This window comes from Aphelocoma coerulescens, unplaced genomic scaffold, assembly GCF_041296385.1.
Source record: "Aphelocoma coerulescens isolate FSJ_1873_10779 unplaced genomic scaffold, UR_Acoe_1.0 HiC_scaffold_39, whole genome shotgun sequence".
Taxonomy (NCBI): Eukaryota; Metazoa; Chordata; class Aves; order Passeriformes; family Corvidae; genus Aphelocoma; species Aphelocoma coerulescens.
Genome location: NW_027183733.1, coordinates 2411318 through 2432956, shown reverse-complemented (window position 1 = coordinate 2432956; position 21639 = coordinate 2411318). Strand labels below are relative to the sequence as shown.

At 52.9% G+C, this 21639-nt stretch overlaps 1 protein-coding gene across 1 annotated transcript in view; it reads left to right on the top strand.

Moving 5' to 3' along the window:
• The first annotated feature begins 9925 nt into the window (after positions 1-9925).
• LOC138101670 (centrosome-associated protein CEP250-like) overlaps positions 9926-21639 on the top strand; it is a 57736-nt gene continuing 46022 nt past the window's right edge. Inside the window, exons 1-4 of the mRNA XM_068999444.1 lie at positions 9926-9940; positions 10827-10874; positions 11021-11268; positions 11725-11878. Of these exons, the coding sequence (XP_068855545.1) occupies positions 9926-9940; positions 10827-10874; positions 11021-11268; positions 11725-11878 (465 nt within the window). The remainder of the gene's footprint in view (positions 9941-10826; positions 10875-11020; positions 11269-11724; positions 11879-21639) is intronic.

Here is a 21639-nt window from a genome sequence, read left to right as displayed (position 1 = left end):
CTGCTGCCCACGCTGTGAGGTCAGTCCAGGACATTGGGGGTTTCTGGGTGACAGTGCAAGGGGCTGGGGCACGTTGAGCTTTTTATGCACCAACACCCCCAAGTCCTTCTCCACAGGGCGACTCTCGATCCATTCTCCGCCCAGCCCGAGTCTGTGCTTGGGATTGCCCTGATCGCTCTGCCCCGCCCCTTTCTTCACCCGCCGGCCAATCAGCGCGCGGCTGCCCTTGGCAACAGAAGAAGCGCGGCAGCAGGGGCGGCTAACGCCAATCAGCGCGTGGCTCGGGAAGGGCTGAACCAATGGGAGCGCAGCGCGCCTCACGGCGACGACCAATCAGAATGCGGTGGCCGTGAGGGACGGGCTGGGGCGGGGGGGGGAATGGCGGCAAGAGAGGGAGAGGGGAGGAACATTGGGCGGCCTGGTGGGGCCCGCCCGCCGTTTCGGAGGCTCCCAAGCGCTTCAGCTGCCGTCGCACGGTCCCCCCTCCGCACCGATTTGCTTGAGAAGGGAGGGGCGGCTCCTGCCGAAACCGCGCTCGGGGAAAACTCCCCACAGGGGTTGGCTGTGCGAGGGGAGGGCGTGGGTGTGCAACCAGCCGTTCCCGCCTCAGCAAAACGTCCCCTCAGGGGTTGGCTGGGCGGAGTCACGACAGGACGGGACGCTTCAGAAGGACCCAGAAAAGACCCCAAACCCCTTCGGAATGTCAGGAAAACTAACCCAAAACCACTGGAGGTTTATGTCCAAAAAGGAGACAGAGAAATCCTGTTACTTTATTCACATAAAGGGAGCGATCATGGTCATTTCCTGTGGGGTCTCTCAAGTTGTTGGAGGATCCAGCCTTCTTTTTATCCTAATTTCCCGGCCACATTTCCCTCTGTCTTTCCCCGTTGGCTGAGGTACTTGAGAGGTACAGACTTCCCGAATTGCCTAGTAACATACCCCCTTCCAATGTGTACTCTCCCCTTCCCTCTCCCCCCCTCCCCCCTGTTTTCTTTTGCCTTGTGTTTCTGTTCTTTTTCTCTAAGTCCAGGGATTTAAGGCAGTCTTGAGTGAGTAACACTCCCTGTCAATTAGTGGAATTCCTATGGAATTTTTGGTTCCTCTTATTGAAGAAGGGGCAGTCAATAACTACCTCATGTAAGCACAAGTTAACTATTGGGAGACAGCAATGTTAGTTCAGACGGAAGATGTTCATTACAAAGCCTGAGAAGCCGAATTCACCCTAATCTTGTCAAGATAGAGGGGACAAGGATCATCTCAGAGATTGCTGAATCATCCCTCAAAGGACTACGCATGCCCAGGGAGAAAGGTGAAAAAGTTCACTGCGAGGATGACTACTGGCCTCCATCAGAAAGACCCCCGAGGAAGAGGAGAGGCCTTCCTCAGCGCGACCACCAGGACACACAGCGCATGCGTGGCCCATATGCTAATGACTTCCGAGAAATAATTTGTGTAACCACACCTGTCCCAAGGAATGTGATGAATATTCATAATTTAACCCTTAATACTGTGTTGTAGAGAGCACCAGGTGTGTGTGTTTGGAGGAGCGATCCCCACACACCCGGCGCGCCGAATAAAGCAAATACCCGCTTCTCTGACTCTGTCTCTGAAGTGTCTCCTGGCCCGGTTGCGGCACGATTCATTATTGCTTCTTTTACCTCTCAGTATGTGGCTTTATCTACAGCAGGCCCACAGTTTGTAAAGACAACTTCTCATTCTTGTCAGGAATTTAAACAAAACGGACGAAAATGGGAGTAAATGTGAATAAATATGAGTAATTTAGGATGATATTTATGTTGTATTTCAAAAGTGGAGGGTTAAAAGATCATTTGGGCATTAAAACACCTCAAAAAGACACAAAATGCCTCAACCACATTGGAAAATTTTAATAAATGTAACTAAAATAGATCTAAATTGACTGAATTTGAATAAATTCAGGACATGGCATTATTTCTGGAATGTGGAGGATGAAAAGGCAATTTTGGTCCTAAAATGCCTCCAAAAAGCCCTGAAAAAGCACCCAGAAGCCTTAAGAGTCCCGAAGGAGAGCTCAGCTGCTCTCCAAAGGCCACAGGTTTCTGGGGGTTCTTATGGATTTGGGGGTGTCCCGGGGATCTCACCACAGGCCACCATGAGTCCCCAATGCCGGTGGCTCTGGGGAAGGCGCATTCCCGGGGTTCCCGAACCCCCCCACACCCGAACCCTGCAGGGGGGGTCCAGTGGTGCCGATCCACATGGAACAGGTCGGTGCAGTTCACCCGGACACTGAACCTGCACAGGCAAGAGAGCGTGGCAGGGGTGGGGCAGGTGAGGGGCAGAGCAGGGCAGGGGCCAGGCAGGGGTGAGACAGGGTGGGAAGGATGAGGGGAAGGGTGCGGCAGGAATGAGCAAGGGGTGGGGCAGGGGTGGGGCAGGTGAGGGGCAGCCCAATAAGTGCCCCCAGAGACCCCGAGAGCTGTCGCAGGATCCCGTAACTCACCTCATGTCCCCCTGCTGAGGACCACCCAGAGACCTCCGGGACTCTGTACCCCCCATATCTTCCTCCCCAGCGCCCTCAGGACCTCCCAAGAGCCTCCCAGGACCCCCCCAGGATGCCCCGTACCTGTCAGTGGAAGGCTGCTGCCCCCCCTATCTCCCCACCAAAGACCCCCAGGACTCTGTACCCCCCATATCTTCCTCCCAGACCCCTCCAGAGCCCCCTTAAGACACCCCAGAACTTGGCAGATACCCCCCCAACCTGTCAGTGTAGGGCCCATACCCCCCAAGCCATCCCAGGGCCCCACAAAACTCCCCCCAGACCTCCCCGGACCCTCTACCCGACCATATCTCCCTCCTAGACTCCCCAGGACTCTGTATCCCACATACTCCTCCCATATCTCCCCCTAGATCCCCTCCCAGCCCTTCCCAGTACCCTCCCCAGGCACCCCCCTATATGTGGCAGTAGAGGGCTGGTGCCCCCCCGTAGACGAGGAGGGTTTGGGAGGAGGGTGGAAGACCATGGAGTAGCTGGTGGGGGGGGAGGGGGGGGCTTCCCCCCCACCCCTAAACCCCAACCACTCCCACAGATTCCCTCCCCCCTCCAGCGGGAACTGGAGCAGCTCAGGAGAAAACGTCCTCGGGTGTGCAGCCTGGGGACAGGACCCCCAAATCAGGGGGAAACCCCATGTTATAAACAACCCAGATCCAATATGGAAATGAGTTATTAAAAATTTTATTGAGAACTATAAAATTCAGCAAAGCAAAAGGGATTGTGCTGGGAGCATGGCCAGGGGCCAGAGGCTCAATCACAAAATGGTGGTGCTACCTTTTATACCCCTGTGGCTGCATCAGCCTTATGCACACTGATGTACAGTTTTGCATAGTCTCACCCCACGTCACTCTTTTAGGAGCCGGCGCAGTTCTGTTGCTGTGCTCGTCGGGGTCCTCGTTGGATGGAATCCCACTCCTTTTGTGAAAAACGAGGTTCACTCTGCTGTTAGGATTTAAAAGTTTAATAAAGGACAATAGGGGACAAAGACAATAAAGCAAAAGTCACGGCGCTGGGTGCTTTGGCACTCAGCCAAGAGCGCACCTGCTATTGCGGAGACACCCTTTACACACCTGTCCTATTGCATCAGCCTAATGCATATTCATAATCAATCATGCCAATTCAAACTTCCCCCCCAAACTAGTTTACATGTTCCAGGAACTGTTTAGCATGGCTCCTCCTTGGATCTGCCTTTTTAGAGCACGCGCATTTCCTGGCTGTGGTTTCAGTCAGTTTTTATTATCACCTCCAGGGTGGGCTTTGGTCGATGGTTTCTGCAGACGGCAGTTGCCGATAGCTGGCATGTCAGTAGCAGGGGTCTTCATCATCCGTTCATTGGATGTTATCCAACCAAGCAGACAGTTCAATTATCGCAAGCATAACTGTATCAGCTATTTCACTGTTATGTCTAAGTTTAGTTAATGGCAGAAATAAAGGCATTAGTTATTGTTGCAAAACTGTATCTTTATAACAACGATACTTTAACATTAAATACTTTAACATTGTTATTTAAATACTTTAACATTATACATATAGCATCCATTTTAACATTTGCGGAAAGCCAATATTATAGTATGTATTTATCACACATTTATGGCTGTGTCTTCGAAGTTTGGCTCGCAACAGCGTGTCCCACTTACAGAACTGACATTACAGCACACAAACTCATGCAGCCCTTATAAAAAAACAACTTTACAACCAGACTATTTTAACAACATTAAACATTTTAACATATACCATTGTCTTAATATTTCCCAAGGAAAATATCATAATATTTAATATTATAACTCATAATGTAATTCATAACCCATAAACATATGGCAAAAGCCAACTCTCAATAAGTTGTTTGTAACACCCCACAAGAGTAGATGGGACCCCCAGATCCCCCAGACCTCCCAAGATGGGAGATCCCCAAGACCTGCCCACCCCCTCAGATGCAAGGAGAACATGTCCTGTGGGGGACCCCAAAATCAGGGGGCTTTAAAATTGGGGGACACCCCAAAATCATGCTGTAAGACCCCAATATCAGGGTGACGCCCCTGCCAAAGAAGCTGGGACCCCCGAGCTCCCCCACATGGGAGGAAAATGTAACTGGGGGAGCATGAAATCAGAGGAAACCCCAAAATCAGGGGAACCCCCCCGAACGCTAGATGGGACCCCAGAACACCAAGACTCCCACAGAGCCTCCCCCCCTACCCCCCCCCCCCCCCCCCGGGTGGAAGGAGAACACGTCCTTGGATGTGTGGCCTGGGGGTGTCACCAAAACTGTGGGAAAAACAAAGCCCTCACACAACATTTTTAATGTTAGAGAGTCAAGGCATTACTTTATTCTGGCCAGGATATTGTTCTGGCCAGGATGTACCCCAGAAATCATCTCATCCACACATAGCCCAGGTGTGCAGAGAGAATCATTCCATGACACATGGCTTCTACTAGATTTTCCAGATCTTTTATACAGTCAAAAGTCATAGAAACAAATTGGGTCAGTGTTCATTGGTCCCAAGTGAGTGTAGTTCTTAGCAATTGCTCTCCTATGGAATCCAGATTTCTTCTCTTCTGATGTTAATTAGATCTTCATTCCTTGATTTTCTTATCAGTCTTTTCTGGAGGAGATGTCTCCAACTCTGCCAGAGGCAGAGTCTGGGGTAGATGTTCATAGATGGCCGCTGATGTTCTGTTGATGTTCCGTCGATGGCCTTCATCTCTTTGGGGCTACTCCCAGTCTGTTGAAATGCTAAGCCCATCTCAGGCCTCACCTAGAGAAACAATGCCCTGGAAAGAAGCTTCAGTTCCCTTCTCCGGGGCAAAGGTGAAGAAACCTGGCTAAAGTTATATAAAAAAAGTGGTTTTAAACTGGTTGGTTTTCCAACAGGGGGGGTCCCTTGGGCGTTTCTAGGGGCTAACAGGGGGGTTTGGGGTGGCTCCGGAGACATTCTGGGAGTCTGTGGGAGGTGAGATGGGAGTTTGGGGGGCTCTAATTAGCTTTTAATCCACCCTAGGCAAAGATATTAATATTCATAATCCTATAAAGTCTTTGTTCTTCTTCCCAAAGTTCAGGACTTCAGCATGACTTTGGCTGAGCAGCAGTCCGTGCCAATTAGTAAAGCTTACTAAAATAGATCATTTGATTTAGCTAATTGTAATGCTCATGGATCGTGTGTTTTACAGGGGGCACATACTAAGGGGGGACACGGATAGGTGGATCGGGAAGTCCCAAGTACCTTCCAAGTACCGCAGCCAACAGGGAAAGGGAAGGAGGAGAAAATGCGGCCAGGAAATGAGGAGAAAAGAAGGCTACTTGCTCCAACTAATTGGGAGAGACCCCGTTGGACACACACCTGACGGACTTTCTCCCTTTCTCCAAATCAAGGCAATTTTACAGGACTCCTCGGTCTCCTTTGTGGACACGAACTTCTAGTGAGGTGAATTTTACCCACTGCGGGGTGGGGGGCACAGGAGCTCCTCTGCCTGGGGAGGGGGGAGTATAAAGCAGTATAAACCAGTCCAGACTGGGGCAGGTGGGGAAAATTCAGAGTCACAAGGGGCCAGTGGCAGCGAGGCAGGGAGGGGCGGGAGTGATCGGCCGGGGAGGGGGAGAGGGGGAAGTTCCAGCCTCAGCCGGACCCCCCTCATTGACTGACAAGTGGGGAGCGGCTCCCGCCCAACCGGCGGGCGGGGAAAAGCGCCCTCAGTCATTGGCTGGGCGGGACAGGGGGCGGGGCGAGAGCTGTTCCCGCCTCAGCCCAACTCCCCTCAGTCATTGGCTGGGCGGGACAGGGGGCGGGGCGAGAGCTGTTCCCGCCTCAGCCCAACTCCCCTCAGTCATTGGCTGGGCGGGACAGGGGGCGGGGCGAGAGCTGTTCCCGCCTCAGCCCAACTCCCCTCAGTCATTGGCTGGGTGGGTACCGGAAATGACCCAACAAAGCCTCAAAACCTTTTCAAAACTTAACAAAACTGACAAAAATGGAATAAATTTGTATAAGTATAGAAAAATTTAAGGCTATATTTGTTACATTTAAAGAATGGAGGGTTGAAAAGGCGGACTGTGCACAAAAACGTGGCAAAACCAAGAAAACCCCCAAAACCCCTTTAAGAATCCCTCGGGATTAAGTGAGATTAAGTAGAAGCATAATAAATATGAATAAAGAAGTTAAAGCTATACTTAACATATAATTAAAAAATGGGGCGGTGTGAAAGGGGCTTCGGGTGCTAAAATGCTTCAAGAAGGCATCAAAAAACCCCAGGTGTTATAAACGAGGTGGGAAACCTTTTGGCAGGCTAACTTGTTTATTAATTAGCAACTGAGAACGAGGATCCAAGATAAGCTCAGACCCTACACTACAAGCCAGAAAAATGAACAATGTGACACATCGAGTACTCCCTTGGACCACAAGTTTCCACCAGAGAACCTGGTACAGAGCACTTGGTCAGTTTTTATTGTCTCTGTCACCTCCAGGACTGGTGCGCTTTCAATCTCACTGATTGGCCACTTTCCGGTGTTCTGATTGCCTTTTAACATGGTGCATCCTTGACCAATCATTTCTAATTGGATCCATTCCATTGGTCAGCTCCTTTTCCAGTCAGGGTCTTGGGTACTGATATCGTCTCATGGGGTAATGGTTCTAAAAGGATCCTTCTATAAAGTCCATCAGGTTCCTGTTGTACCTGCCTCTAATGGTTATACCCATGCATTGCTTCCTGTACACACGCGCACTTAACTCATTAGCTTATAACTATTTAAATTCATAGTACATTAATTAGGCACTTTATTTAACAATTCATCAACTAATTATCGATATATAGGTAACCAGCCCGGGAAAGCCAACCTGCTATAACACAAGCACCAAATTCCCCTCCTGCCGGGGCTGGCTGTCCAGCAGCTCAAGTAGGAGAGTCCTCCAGGAGCTCAGGGGAGCTGAGGCCCCCGTGCTGAGGCACAGCCCGTGGAGAAAGGGGTCAGTGGCCCGAATGCGTGCTTTGGGAATCAGAGCTGGGTTCCTAAATCCTGTCGGAACTCTCTCTCCCCGACCTGTGGTGGCTGAGGGTTGTATGAGGGAAGGGTTTGCCAGCCATGAACTGGACTTGTTGATCATCTGAGCTCCGTTCAGGGGCAGTGTGGGAGCCTGTTCCTTTCCCCTTCCCCAAGGGCAGAGTGTTGGTGAGGGCTGGAGTTGGAGGCTGTGTCTGCCCCCACAGCCGGTACCGTGGGGCTGCGGATGCTCCTGCCCACGTGGGCTTGTCTGAGCTGGGCTTTCTGCCTCTTTCAGGTGTCCTTGCTGCAGTCACAGCTGGCCTGAGACCAACAGCACTGGCAGAACTACACTGAGAGCTGTGCAAGGACCAGCCAGGAGCTCAGACCTTCACCGGGAGCTGTCCTGCTCCTTTGCAGCTGTGCTCAAGGAGCCCAAAGCTGCTGTTCTGGAAGCAGAGACTCGAAGCTGCATCGGTCTCTGAAGCTGAACTTGGCAGTGACATCCCTGGGCCGTCAGTCTCTGGAGAGAGTCTGGAGAGGCCCTGGAGAAGGCAGGTGCCGCTCTTCTCTTCCCCAGACGATTTGTACCCTGCCAGAAACCAATTCCTGTCAACTGGGGCACAAAAATTCTCCCTAGGACACAGATGAATGTTCTCAAAGATGAAGGAGTAAAATATCTACCAAAGCTTTTCCAAGCATTTGGTTCTGGAAGGTCTGTTCCTAGCGAGGTGTTCCGGCCAAATTTAGAAATATATCCTCTGAGAGAAGGCACAACCACCCCTCCCCCACCAGGTTTGGGAAAAAATAAATTTTCCTTGAAGGAAAGTGAAGGAGATAAAACTATTTATTGAACAAACACACGGGAAAAGGAAAATAATGCTAAACAATAAAATCTCTCGCTGTGGAGAAAAAACCTGGGAAAGTGTTAGAGTCCTCCTGTTGGTCTCCTCAGAGCTGGGGCTTGGCCCAAGGCCAGGCCCTCTGCGCTCGGTGGAAAGTCCTCCTGATGTGTTCTAATATTGTAGCAGTCCAGTGGAAAAGGGAGAAAGTCCGAAATTCCAGGGAAGGAAAAAAAAATTCACCTCTCTCTCCGGAGAAAAAGAAGCTGAACAACTGGCCAAAAGCTGACCGGGAAGCCGCAAGCCAGGTGCCTCCTCCCTCCCCTGCCGCAGCTGGAAAAAAAACCCCGCTATCTGTGTGTGACCTTGAACAAGCTGCAAACTGCTTTGAAAAAGTTGTGCTCAGTTTAGAGGCATAGAAATTAATTTCTGGGCATAGGCAGCGATATGGGCTACACATCATAAGGTCACCCCAAGACACGAGGAATCTTTGAAATAAGCAGCAAGACTTTTCTTCTGCCTAGAAGACCTAGTGATATGTTGCCAAACAGAGAGCAGAGAAAAAAATGCACTCGTGTCTGTCTCGGGATTCTGAATCTCTTTTATGAGCCTTAAACACTGCAACTCCTGGCATTTCTCTGTAGGAATTTGAAAAGACCCTGAAACACCATTTTTCCTCCTCATGTGGCTGTTCTAGATGCAGAGCTTTACTTTCCATGAATATTTGTAAGCACCAAGAACCTTTTGAGGCTTTTTCTTACACCTCCCCTTTGTCAGGGGAGACAGACAAATTCCTGTGACTCAGGAACTAAGCGCATCCCTAAAGAGCATGCGGGTCTCAGGAATGCTGAGCCTTAAAACTGATGCTGTCTGGGCCAGCAACTTTGAACTCATGTTATGAGCCAGGTCCCTGCCCAGCTGCCCAGCTGGGCTGTGGGGATGTGGGGGTGCTGGTGCAGGTGCCGGGCAGCAGTGAGCTGGGATGGGTGGAGAGCCAGGGGAGGGCCTCTCCAACAGCCCCTGGAATGTTGGGGTTTGCAGCCTGGCAACCATCAACAGCCCATGGAATGTTGGGGTTTGGAGCCTGGCAACCATCAACAGCCCATGGAATGTTGGGGTTTGGAGCCTGGCAACCATCAACAGCCCATGGAATGTTGGGGTTTTCGCCCTGGCAACTGTCAACAGCTCCTGAACATTGGGGCTTTGACCTTGCAACTGCCAACAGCACTTTGATCTTGTGCTCTTGACCCTGCAAAGGCCAACGACCCTTGGATATTGGGGTTTGACCCTGCAAAGGCCAACGGCCTTTGGACATTGGGGTTTAGACCCTGCGAAGTCAAACAACCTTTGGAGATTGGGGTTTGACCCTACAAAGGCCAACGGCCTTTGGACATTGGGGTTTAGACCCTGCAAAGGCCAACGGCCTTTGGACATTGGGGTTTAGACCCTGCGAAGTCAAACAACCTTTGGAGATTGGGGTTTAGACCCTGCAAAGGCCAAAAGCCTTTGGAGATTGGGGTTTAGACCCTGCAAAGGCCAACGGCCTTTGGACACTGACATTTGGTCACTGCTCGTGCCAAGGGGCAGATGGAGACCCGGCGGGTGAGTGAGAGAGCTGCTGCCCTCTTTGTGCCAAGCCCAGCAGGGGCCTGGGTGGGCCTGGGCTGTGCCACTGGGAACAGTTCCCTTTGGGAATAGCAAGGGATTAACAGTTGGCTGTTCCAGAGCTAGCAGCAGCTTTGGTGCTGGCCATGGGGACAGGCCTGGGAGGGAATGGGGGGGCTCCTGGCCATCCCAGAGCACACCCACATCTCCTCCTCCGTCCTTGTCCCACTGGAGGGTGTGGGCACAAACAAGGGAGCAGCTTTCACTGCCTTCCCCTCAGCCCAATTCACAGCGCAGCCTGAGCGCTTCCCAGAGACAAGAATGGGTTTCTCCCAGACATCTCCAAGATGATCCCCAGTGGTGCAGAGGAGGCCACGAGGATGATAGGAAGATGCTCCAAGGGCTGGAGCACCTGTGCCAAGGGAAAAGGATGCAAGAGTTGGGGTTGTCCAGCCTGGAGAAGGTTCCAGGGTGACCTTCCAATGCATGAAGGGGCTGGAAGAGAGCTGGAGAGAGTCTTAAGCCAGGGGCCTGCAGGGAAAGGACAGGGTCTAATGGGATATTGGGAGGGAATTCTTCCCTGTGAGGCTGCTGAGGCCCTGGCACAGGTTGCCCACAGAAGCTGTGGCTGCCCCTGGATCCCTGGCAGTGTTCAAGACCAGGTTGGATGGGGCTCTGGGCAATTCCCCTTGTGGTGTTCTAAGAAGTGATGAGACACCTTCCAGCATGTTTGTTTGTGCTGCTGTCAACCTACTGGGCTGAAAATATTCCCAAGGAGGGGAGGAAGGAGCTGAGCTGGAATTCCAGGCTGGGAAGCATTTAGAGGCGACTGCCTCAGGGGCAGCCATGCAGTCTGAGTGTGCTCTTCCCTGTGCTCTTCCAGGGAGCTCGAGGCCTTTCTCACCAGGGACGTTTCTCCAGAGCCCCTGAGGTGAGTAAACTGTGCTGAGCTGGCTCGGATTTGAAACTGGTCCTCCACAAATGGACACTGGTTCTTGTGGAATCAGAAGAGGCATCTCAGTGGTACTTTGGAATAGGAACAGAGTACCTGACTAACAGCTGGATGTGGGCTTTCAGGTGCTGTTAGACGGCAGTGACAGCATGGCCAGTTCCATCACCGGCGCTGACCGTTCCCAGCATGCAGCCTCCAGGAACAGCCTCTCAACTCTGACATCCACTGATGCACAGCATCCCTTGGAATTGGTTTGGGAAGCCACAGAGAATTGTGGGCGCTTGCAGCGATGTTTTGAGAAAATGGAGGAGCGATGCAAGAGGCTCAGTAGCCACCGGGAGCACATAGACTCTGTGATGGAAGAAATCAGAAGGTGAGTGTTTCTTCCTCCTCCTCCTGCGTTCCAGAGGCAATCTGCGTCCAGGTCTGGGAGTTCAGAGGTGTTCTGGGCAAAGAACTCACCTGCCCTACCATGTGTAGGCCTCAGTGTGGCTCTTGAGCATCGTCCTGTCAGGGCTTTTCATGCTCTACTGTGACTCCCAAGGCTGCCTGGGAGATGCACAGCGATGTTGGAATAGAAGACTCCTTCCTCTCACCGTGCTGCTTCCCTGAATTCTGTTCTTTGAGAGCCCCTGTCCAGCCACTGCTTCTCACTGAAGGAAGGCAAAATCCTGCCTTCCTTTCCCTTTGCCTCTGGAGGATTTCCTTGGGAGGGAAAGAGCAAGGTCTTCCTTAGCCCACTGCCCCCAGCTCCATTGTGGAGGGCTGAAAATGGGATCGATGGCTCTTCAGGCCTCTTCCTTCTTCTGACTGAGCCTTGTCTCTGCAGTGACTGTGAAAACCTTGAGAAGTCCAAGGAAAAGCTGCAGCAATGCACTGGAATCCCGGAGCCAGGAGCCTTGAGTCTGCGCCAGAAGAACAGCAAGCAGCTGAAGGAAGCGTCAGCCCAGGCGGAAAAGGCGGAGCAGCAGCACAGGATGGAGGTTGGTTTTGGAAATGAGGCTGGTTTTCCGTTGAAAACTTGTCTTGCCCCTTCTTGTACAGTGGAGGACTTGGCTGCACTTGAGGGAGAAGACCCATCACTGCAGAGGGAGCTGGAAGTCAACAGGCAGGCACTGGAGGAATTGCAGCTTCAGAGGGAGCTGCTGGAGCAAGAGGGGCATGATGTTACCGTGGCTCTGGACACCTTATTCCTAGGCAGCACCTGTGGGAGTGGGAGTTGTGCCAGCCAGATCAGGCCAGATGCTGTTTCTGGCAGTAGAAGAGAGGGACACTGCTGTGCACACCTGGCTCAAGATGGCACATGCATTTATTAGCCAGGCATATGCATGTTCATCAGCAAAGGGTTACATGCTTCTGCAAAATTTGTTCCTTTGGGCAGCCCCAGAGCCTCTAAAAGAGGGAACGGAGCTGGGGAAGGGTCTGGAGCACAGGTGTGACAAGGAGTGGCTGAGGGAGCTGGGGGGGCTGAGCCTGGAGAAAAGGAGGCTCAGGGGACACCTTCTCGCTCTCTCCAACTCCCTGTGACAGGAAGGTGCAGCCAGGTGAGGGTTGGTCTTTGCTCCCAGGGAACAAGGGACAGGACAAGAGGAAACGGCCCCAAGTGTGCCGGGGGAGGTTTGGATTGGGTGTTACAGGAGAGCTGTGAGAGAAGGGTTTGTTTCTGATGGTCTCTGTCAGACAGTCTCAGTTCTGGAGTATGTGGTAGGTTTGGCAAATACCCAGCAGAGGTTTTGCTTTTGAAGAGAAAAGCTCAAAACCACAGTGTAGTCTTCAGGCTTGAATACCAGCAAGGGCCATGAGACACCTTCTTTGTGTAAGACAAGTAAATGGTATTGTCGGTGTGAACTGCTGCACAAAGAGAGTCTGCTTTGGCCACATCAGCCAGACTGCCATCAGTCACTAAAGGACTGCTCACCACAAGAGCCGTTTCCCTGCCAGGCATGCCCTCGTTGCAGAGAGCTGCTTTGCACACTGGAGGAGGGGACACTTTGATGTGGGTTTTGTCCGAGAAGGAGAAACCCTGTGAATTTTCACTTGCTTCAGCAAGCAAAATTGCTTTCCTCAACCATCCTGAAAATGTCCAGCACAGGAATAGATCCTGATAGACATTTTGTTGGTAAGGGAGTGTGAAAGGAGAACTGGTGTGATTTTTTGCAAGGCTGGAGCTGTGGGAGATGACAGGCTATGGGGCTGTGTGGAGCATGCCCTCCATGCCTTCTACATTGAATTTGGGGAGGTGAAAGGTGAACAGGGCTATCTTTGGGCCCAGGAATGAGCCCTCTCACAGGAAGCCCGGCAGAAACATCAGCTTTCCGTTGGGATTTTTGTGCTGCTCTTGTGCTCTGTTTTCCTAAGACTTACCTCGGAGGATCTTCACTGTTCTCTTAAGGGTCCTCTTTTGGTGTGTACTGGTCGGTGTCCATAGCCAAACTGAGTTTGTAGGACTTTTCTTTTGTGGGCACAGGGAGGGCGCAGCAGGAACGCTGACAAGAGACAAATCTTTTTAAAGACTCGCCTGGAGTATTTCTGAACAGCAACCCAGAGATGTCTCCTGGGCTGTGTTCTAAGTCACTTCCTGGGAAGCTGTGTCCCCCCCAGGGCAGACAGTGGCCCAGGGGAGCAGCAGCCGAGTGCTCTGAGAGCGCGTGAGCCCATCAGTCTTTGCCTCTTGCCACACAGAGTTTGCAGGGGAAGTGTCAAGCCCTCTGCTCTTTCCTTCTGTGCAGGTCCTGCTGGAAAAGCAGAAGGAGAAGAATTCTTTATCAGAGACACTGCTCCAAACTCGGGGACAGCTAAGCCAAGCCTGCCAGCAGGTGCAGCAGCTCAGGCAGGAGGTGAAAGAGCAGCAAGAGAAGGGGCAGGTAAGTCTGAGCAGGCAGGGAACAGAGTGCAGGGCAGTGGCAAGGGCACAAAAGGCAGGTGCTGGGAGTCAGGAGGCAAGGGCTGCTTCAGGCCCTGGCAGCACAGAGCCTGGCAAGCTCCAGAGCTCAGGCCCGGGAAGCAAGGCTTGCAATGGAAGCAGAGCTGGGTAGAGAAGCCAAAAGAAGTCGCTGAAGGAATGGGATTTTGAGAGAGCAAGTGGGAAAAGCTGAGCCTGAGGGCAGGTCGCAGGAAGTTGCTCTGCATTTTGTTGCCAGACCATCCAGGCAAAGCTGCAAGCTGAGCTGCAGGAAGCTCGGGGGGAGATCCAGGCAGCGCAGAAGAGGCACGAGGAAGAACTACGAGGCATCAAAGAGGAAATGAATCTCCTCCTTGAGCAGAGGGAGGCTCTACAAAAGCAGGTGAGTGAAAGAGCAGTGGCACCGCAGCATCCAGCAGGGGGTCTGTGCCCTTCTTGCTTTTCCATGGCAGAGCAGCAGCTGCTGGGGTGGTCCCTGGGGCTGCCTCGTGCTCTGGGCTCCTTGGCAGCTGCTCTGAAGGACCCTCGGTGCTCTGCTGAATCTCAGCTGCTGCCCTGGACAGCTGGACTAGTCCTCTGGGCTGTTGGCCAGCAACCATCAGCACGGATTCCTGCTGGCCTCTTCTTGCTGGCCTTGGTGTGGGAGGTGCTTTTTCAGGTGCCCTTGGTGGGCCACGTAGAGATTGAAACAAGTTGTCCGTATGCATTGTGAATCTGGTGCTCTGAGGACAGGGAGAAATGGAAAGTTGGCCTTTGCCTTTTCTCACAGCCTCTGCTGTGGCTGACAGTGACAGGCTGTGGCTGTAGCCTCTGACTGCTTTGTTCTGTTTGACTGGAGGTGGGAGAGTTGACATCTCAGCTGGCAGCCTCCAGAGAGTCCCAGGCAACGATTGTTCAGAGAGCCCAGCAAGATGTGAGGGAGGCCCAGAAGCAGTCAAGGCAGAAGCTGTTGCAGGTTGAGCAGCTCCAGAAGATGCTGGAGGAGGCAGAACATCAGAACAAGGAGCTGCAAGTGCACCTGAAGAACTTGGAGATGGAAAGGAGTCAATGGGAAGAAGTGGCACGCCAAAATTCGGGACTTTGGGCTTCCTTGAACACCCTAGAGAAGGAAAAAGCCAGGTAAATGAAAGCCTGTGGGACTCTGCCTTGTGGGAATGGATTCCCTCTTTGCCATCTTTGCACTGGCCAGGGGCTCTGGCAGCATTTCCTATGTGGCAGAGTTCTGAACTCTCCGTGCAGACGCGTCTGGTTGTCTGGATGTTGTGTTTCATTTTCTTTTCTTTCAAGCCTTCAGTTAGAGTTTTTCTGAAGACAAAGGCTTTTGGAGTAGCTCTTTCCCTCTAGGGGTGTGTTCTGTTGTGAGGTGGGTGTGCTAACACTGCCCAAGCTGCAGTGTAAGGAGCTGGACACATCCAGCAGCTCCGCCTTGGGTCCTGTAACTTGAAGCCTTTGGGATCTGGAGCAGCCTGGCATCCTGATGCCTTTGCTTGGCAGAACCATCTCAAGGCCCTGATTGCTGACCTAGGCCAGATTCCCCTCAAAGGCACCCAAGAACCAAGAATGTCTCTGTTGCATCGTTCCTCAGAAAATGCCCCCAGGTGCCTGGGGGGGCTCAAGCAGGGTCCCTGCCAGCCTCCAGAGTCACAGGCAATACTGACTGTGCAAAGAATGCAAGAGACAAGACCAAGGTTAGCGGGGCCCCTCCAGCTGACCAAGTCCTGCCGGTCTTCAGTGCCACAGGATTCTTCTTTCGAGAAGAAGACAAAGAAAGGGCAGGGCCCTCTTGCTTGCCTGCAGGTTTCTGCATCTTCCATCAGGTTGTGCTCCAAGGCTCTGTTGCCACTTCTGCTATCGGCCTTTGTTTCTCCAGCTGGAAGTAGGATGGGTGCTGGTAAATCTTAGGGAACTTCCCCGAGATCCTCTGGCTGTAGGGTGCTGCTCCTCCTACCTGGACATACAAGATGGGGCAAGGAAATGTCTCTTCCATGTTGACCAAACCTTTCCCCCTTGGAGCCTGGGTAGTCAGAAGAAAACTCTTCCTCTCCCCTAATCTCTTCATGGCAAGACTTTGTTAGGTCTATATTCACATTCCCATCTCAAGAAGAAGGTAGGACATGTAGGCAGGAACTCCCCATTCTTTCATGAATAAAAGCAGAGTGGGCACATGCTGGGCTGTGACTGCAGGGGGAACAAACAAACAGCCACGTTGTTTAGACAAACCTCATCAGACAGAGCAGTTTTCCCCGAGGTGGTGCGAGTCCTAAGAGTTCCTAAAATGTGATACCGTGTAGTAATGAGTTGCATGCTTCCCTTTTAGGCTGCTTCTGTCTCTGGAGGAAAAGAACCTGTGCCTCAGAACACTGGAAGAAAAGAACCAGGCACTGAACAATCAGGTGTCTCAATTTCGTTCTGCTCTTCGCGAGGCCGAGCAGCTCTGTGCAAACCGCACAGGACAAGTGCTGAAGCTCAACGCCCAGGTAATCTGTGCCCTGGCGTCCTCTTCTCCAGGGACACACATCATCACCTTTGGCTTGGAGGCCCCAACTGCTTTCTCCTCCCAGCAGCATCCACTGCTGCCGTGTTCTGCCCCGGGGTGCTGCTGCACCCACAGGCCAAGGCTGGATCTGGTGTCTGCTGCCGATGTTTTCCTCCGTTCTCTCTCGGGTCCCAGCAGGAAATGTGGGAGGAGAAGCAGCAGCAGACTCCTTTGGAGCTTCTCCATCCCTCTGTTAGCAGTGTTGTCCCAGATGGAGTTGGTGCCTGTGCTGGGCACCGAGCAATGTGGGCACACAGACGTGGCTATGGCAGGCTGGGGAGGGCACTTCCAGCGCAGCCAGTTCAGCCGGTGTTCAGAGCTGCAGCCTCAAGGATGCCCATTGGCTCCCTTTCCCTATTTTCAGGACACTTGTTTCCATTGGAATCCTTGGCTCTGTGCCTTCTGTTTTGGGCATGTTTTTTTGCCTGAAGTCATTTCTCCTTTGTTGCTTGCTCTACTGCCTGCTCTGCTGCCTCAGGAGCAGCCCTGTCCCTGAGGCTCTGTGCATCCATCTTCCAGATGCGGGCCCTGCAGAAGGCAGTGCTGGAGATGGAGGCTACCCAGGCAACTCGAGAGAAGCAGCTGCTGCAGGAGCTGGAGGAGTCCCGAGCAGGAGAACGGAGCTTGAGGGACTCTGTGCAGGTGCTGGAGGCTGAGGTGTCTGAGCTGCGTAGGAAGCTCCAGAGCTCTGAGAACAGAGCAGAGGCCTTGGCCACAAAGTGTCAGCAGGCCAGTGGTGCTCACCAGGAAACTCAATCCCAGCTGGACAAACTGCTCCTGGTTCTCCACCACGTGATCAGGGATAGCAGAGACTTGGTCACCTGGAGCTCAGGCAAGTGTGGGAGGCTGGGAGAGCAGGTGGAGCGAGGGGGTGGTTCCTGGTCATCCTGGTATGACACACTCACCCTGTCAGTTCAGGCTGACTCAGGCCTTGGGAAGTCTTGTCTCCCTGCAGAGACACAAGTCCATGTTTGTTTGTAGAGAAGTGATTAGAGTCAGAAGGGAGAAGGGCCCAAGTCCTGTCAAGCCACAGGGCCCATGCAGTTGTCTTTGGGGCAGTGCTGACATTAGTGGTCATCAAAATAACGTCAGCCTGTGACACACATCCTGCTGCAAGGCGAGCTCTAGGACAATGACAAAGGCACCTCCTCCTAGGTAGAAAGAGGCCTTGTTTGTTGGAGACTGTTGGATTAAATCTTGAAAGAGAATGTCTTCTCTTTTCAGAAAAGGGTCATGTCTTGGGCCTAAGTGCTTCTCAGGATGGGGATGTCCCCGCAGAGCTCACAGTGGACAGAGTGTCAGCAGCTCTGCAAGACCTGCAGCAGCACCTGGAGCATTCCCAGAAAGATCTGGTAATATGCACCCAGAAATCCTGTCCTGCTGCTGGGCTGCTGGACAAGCAGAGTGCCAAGGCCAGGATGGGTGGAAGTTCTTGTAGGGGGGTTGTCTCACTAGCATGGGGAGGAAGGAGGATCACGATCACATCTACCAGTACGGTCCAGCTGCCCTCTCCCACCTGGGCTATTTCTGCTTTAGTGTTTGTAGCCCTTTGTCTCCTGCCAGCAGTGGCACTGACAGGTGATTCTGTTCCTCTTGCCTCTTCCAGAATGATGCAAGGAAGAAGATACAGGCCTTGGAGCTGGAGCTGGGCATGGGGCAGGCTGAGAGGGACAATCTCAGAGCCAGCAATCAGGAGCTGCTGAAACAGTTGGAAGAAATTCAAGCAGGTACAGCTTCACCTCTCCCACCCGCTGCCCCATCCTGTCCCAGCAGGGATCTCTGATGCCACACAGAGGAAAAGGGCAGTGCCCAGAGATGGCAGAGGGGAAGAACAACCAGCAGGAGATTTCTCCATCCAGTGCCAGTGAAAGCTTTTTCTCGAGGAAGATGCCGTGGCTGGCAGTGCCATCTGGCTGTGCTATGGCTGATCCCGTGCACAGGTGGTGCCTTTCAGGTGCTGTGTCTGTGCTGAGGAGCTGTAGCTGGATGCCTCAGCTCGATTCCCCCCAACTCCAGGCCCTGCCAGAGCCCCCAGGCTATTGGCCTCTCTGGAGCAGGGCTGCACAGGCATCCCCGCTCCTTTGTCTCTCTTGGACTGCTCACTCTGCACAAGCCCAAGAGTAAAGACACTTTCCTATTCCTCTGAACCTTGCCCCTTGGAGTCCTGCTTTTTTCTCCTTCATTTCTGTCAGCTTTGGAAGCCCTTGCGGCCTTAGGGGCTGGCAAACACAGGCAGGCCAAGAAGACAGTGCTGTTGTCCCTGCAGGATGCACATCAGTTTGCCTTTGCTTTGCTGTTCTCATTCTCCTTCTCCTTCCTGCTGCAGCGATGTGGAGGGCAGAACACCAGAAGACCTCTCGAGAAACTGCCCTGGAGAAAGAGGCCATTGCCCTGAAGGAAGAGGGTGTGACTCTTTGTCAGGAGGTGGCATCTCTGCAGAGGAAACTGGAGAGCCTGGAGAAGGAAAGGAAGGATGTGCTGGTGAGAACGGCAGATGCCATGAAGGGCCATTTCCTAGCTATGTTTGGCCCTTGTGTTAATAGTTCTAAGGAGCACCTCTTTCCAGCTGAGCTTTTCAAACTGCATTCTTCTGAATAAGGAGGAAAAGATGTCGTAGTCATGTCAAAGCCAGTTAGTGCTGAGGCTGCTGGTTTTCCTCCATGCTGGAGTTTTGTGCCCTGTAGTTCTCAATGTCCACACTGTCTCTATGGACATTGCATGGTCTGGGCAATTCCTCGTGTCCAAACCCACGTCCAGATTTCAAATACCTGGACCTGGAACGAGAGGTGAGAAGGCCAAGTTTGCTGTTAATAGAAAGGTGTTTGGCCTTGGCCATCAGAGAGCAGCCAGTGGGGAGAAAAGAGAGAAAAGCAAAGTGCTGATGCAGATAAGGACGTGTGCCTGCAAGGGGAGAACTCGTCCTGAGTGGCAGCAGAGAATGACAGACTGATGTGGCCATTGCTGCTCCAAGAGAGGGCAGTGGGGCTCTCGGGGATGGTGCCATGGAAACTCTACACAGGAGAGCTCAAAAACCACTCCTGTCACCCCAGCTGCAGGGAATGAAATGTTGGGGGTGTCTGCTCTTCCCTTTCTCCCTGCTGGAGAGCACATCCTCATGGCACCGCCTAAATCCTGCTTAGCGTGGACTTGGAATCCTGGCTGCAGTTCTGGCAGCTGCTCCCCAAAGGAACACTCGAGTGGAGCTGCAAGAGGTCGGGGAAGGGCAGAAAGGGAGCTGGGATGGGCTGAGTGAGCTGGGAAAGACTCAGCGTCAAGGGCGGTCCCAGCAAAGGTCTGAGGCATCCCGAGAGGCAGAGAGAGAGGGGCAGCCTTTGCCTGCCTGTGGCAGGAGTCCTGATCTGGTATGAAAAGCAAACTGAGAGAGGGAATGAGTGACCTCCCTGTTTTGGCAGCGTGAACGGGAATTGTACGAGGAGCAGATGAGAGATCTGAAAAAGAAGAATGAAATGAAAACACCGGAGATGCGAAGTGTCAAGGAAAACACCCAACAACTGGAAGTGGAGAGGGAAGCCAAGCAGGAACAGTTGGAGCATGGGGCTGCTGCTTTGAAGGAATGGCAAGAGACCGCTCAAGTCCTGAGTGTTGCACTGACCAAGAGTGAAATTTCCAAAGGGGCTCTGAAGAAAGACCTGGACATCTTGAAGGAAAGGCTTTGTCTCCAGGTAGGCACTGGCACTGATCTTCAGTCCACTGCAACGTCTCTCAAAGATTCCAATGAAGTTTCCCATGAAGAGGTGGGATTCTAAATCCCTGTCAGTCTAGGCCTGCTTGGGCAAAGCAGCCCGGGCTGCAGCAGGCAGCCTTGTGTGTCTGCCTGGCTCCAGCCAGAGACCATTGGCTGCCAGATTGTTTGCTGGCATGCCTGGAATGACTGAGGCAGCTCTGGAGCTGCTGTTCAAATCAGCTCCAGGCCAAAAGCTGGGCATGGGGAATTGCTTCTCCCGTGCCCAGGCAAGGGGAGGCAACATGTGTGGGTTGGATTTGGTGTGGAAAGGAATGGAGCAGGTGAGCAGAGTGATGGACTGAAGTGAGCAGAGTTCTGTAGTGAGGGCTGAAGAGCAGCTGCACTGCTGGAGCTTCGAGGATGCTTCCCGAGATGGAGATTTCTGAGGGACAGCTCTTGTGGTGTTTGAAATAAGGGAATCATCTCCTCTCTGAACACCCAGCAGGCTGTTGGAGCAGAGGGCAAGCGGCTGTCTGAGCACTCCAGGAGGGGTGTGGAATGTGTGCGGGACCAGGTTGCAGCAGCAGCAGCAGACAAGCCAGAGAAGCGTGAGCTCAGGAGAACTTTTGAGGTAAAGTGGGCTTTCACTGCCTCTGCAGAGCCTCAGGCTCCTCTGGATCATGACTCGTGTGCCCAGGCAGTGCTTTGGAGTCCTCTGCTTGTTTCCTTGCCTCTCCCTGTCCCTGCTGTGGGCACACCACTTTGTTTGTTCTCTCTGTTGTGGCAGCCCATGGCTTTCACAAAGGCACCTTCACTCCGCTGCCTCCCTCCCTGGCCCCGTGTCCCCGGACACACACTGGCCTCTCCTGCACAGCCCCCAGCGAGAGCTCTTTGCCCCCAGTGCTGTCTGGTGCAATTGAGGGTCTGTGAGCAGAGATCTCCTTGCCTTGATGTCCAGAGGTCCTTTTGCCCCATGTTTGCTGACAGGTTTCTGTGACCCTTTCTCCCATCCAACCTGCAGGTGGAACCTGAAGGGAGGAGTGTCCAGAGAATCTTTGGGAATGTTTACCTCTCGGATACCATTAGAGTGGATGCTCCCCCGTCTTCCCAGCACAGCAGGTCGACTTCTGGACAGGTGAGAACATCATCTTCCTTGGTGGGAGGAACACAACCCTTGGCAAGGCACATGTCCCTCAGAAAGCAGAGTAGCAGCTGTGAGCTGAGCTGTTTTCCCCAAGCCAGGCAAGCCCTGAGCGCTGCTCCCAGGGCTGGCAGCTCCTCTGCTCCAGAGCAGACAGAGGGCACCGTGCTGGAGCTGCTGTGGCTGCACCCGCTGCAGAGCCAGCAGGAGGTGGGAGCAGCTGGCTCTCTGCTGCCAGCCAGCCCAGCAGCCACAAGCCCGTGGTGTCAGGAAAGAAGAGTTGGAGGAGTTTCGTGGCCTCAGCAGTGCTTGAAGGCTCATTCTCCCCGTGGGCTTCGTTGCCCACATTGTGCTCTGCTCCCATGTGGAATGCTCTGAAGTTTGGGAGAAGGAGAGTTTGCTCCCTGTCCCTGGGCTGGCTGTGCAGGAGCTTGCTGTTCAGATCAGCTCCAGGCCAAAAGCCGGGCATGGGGATCTGCT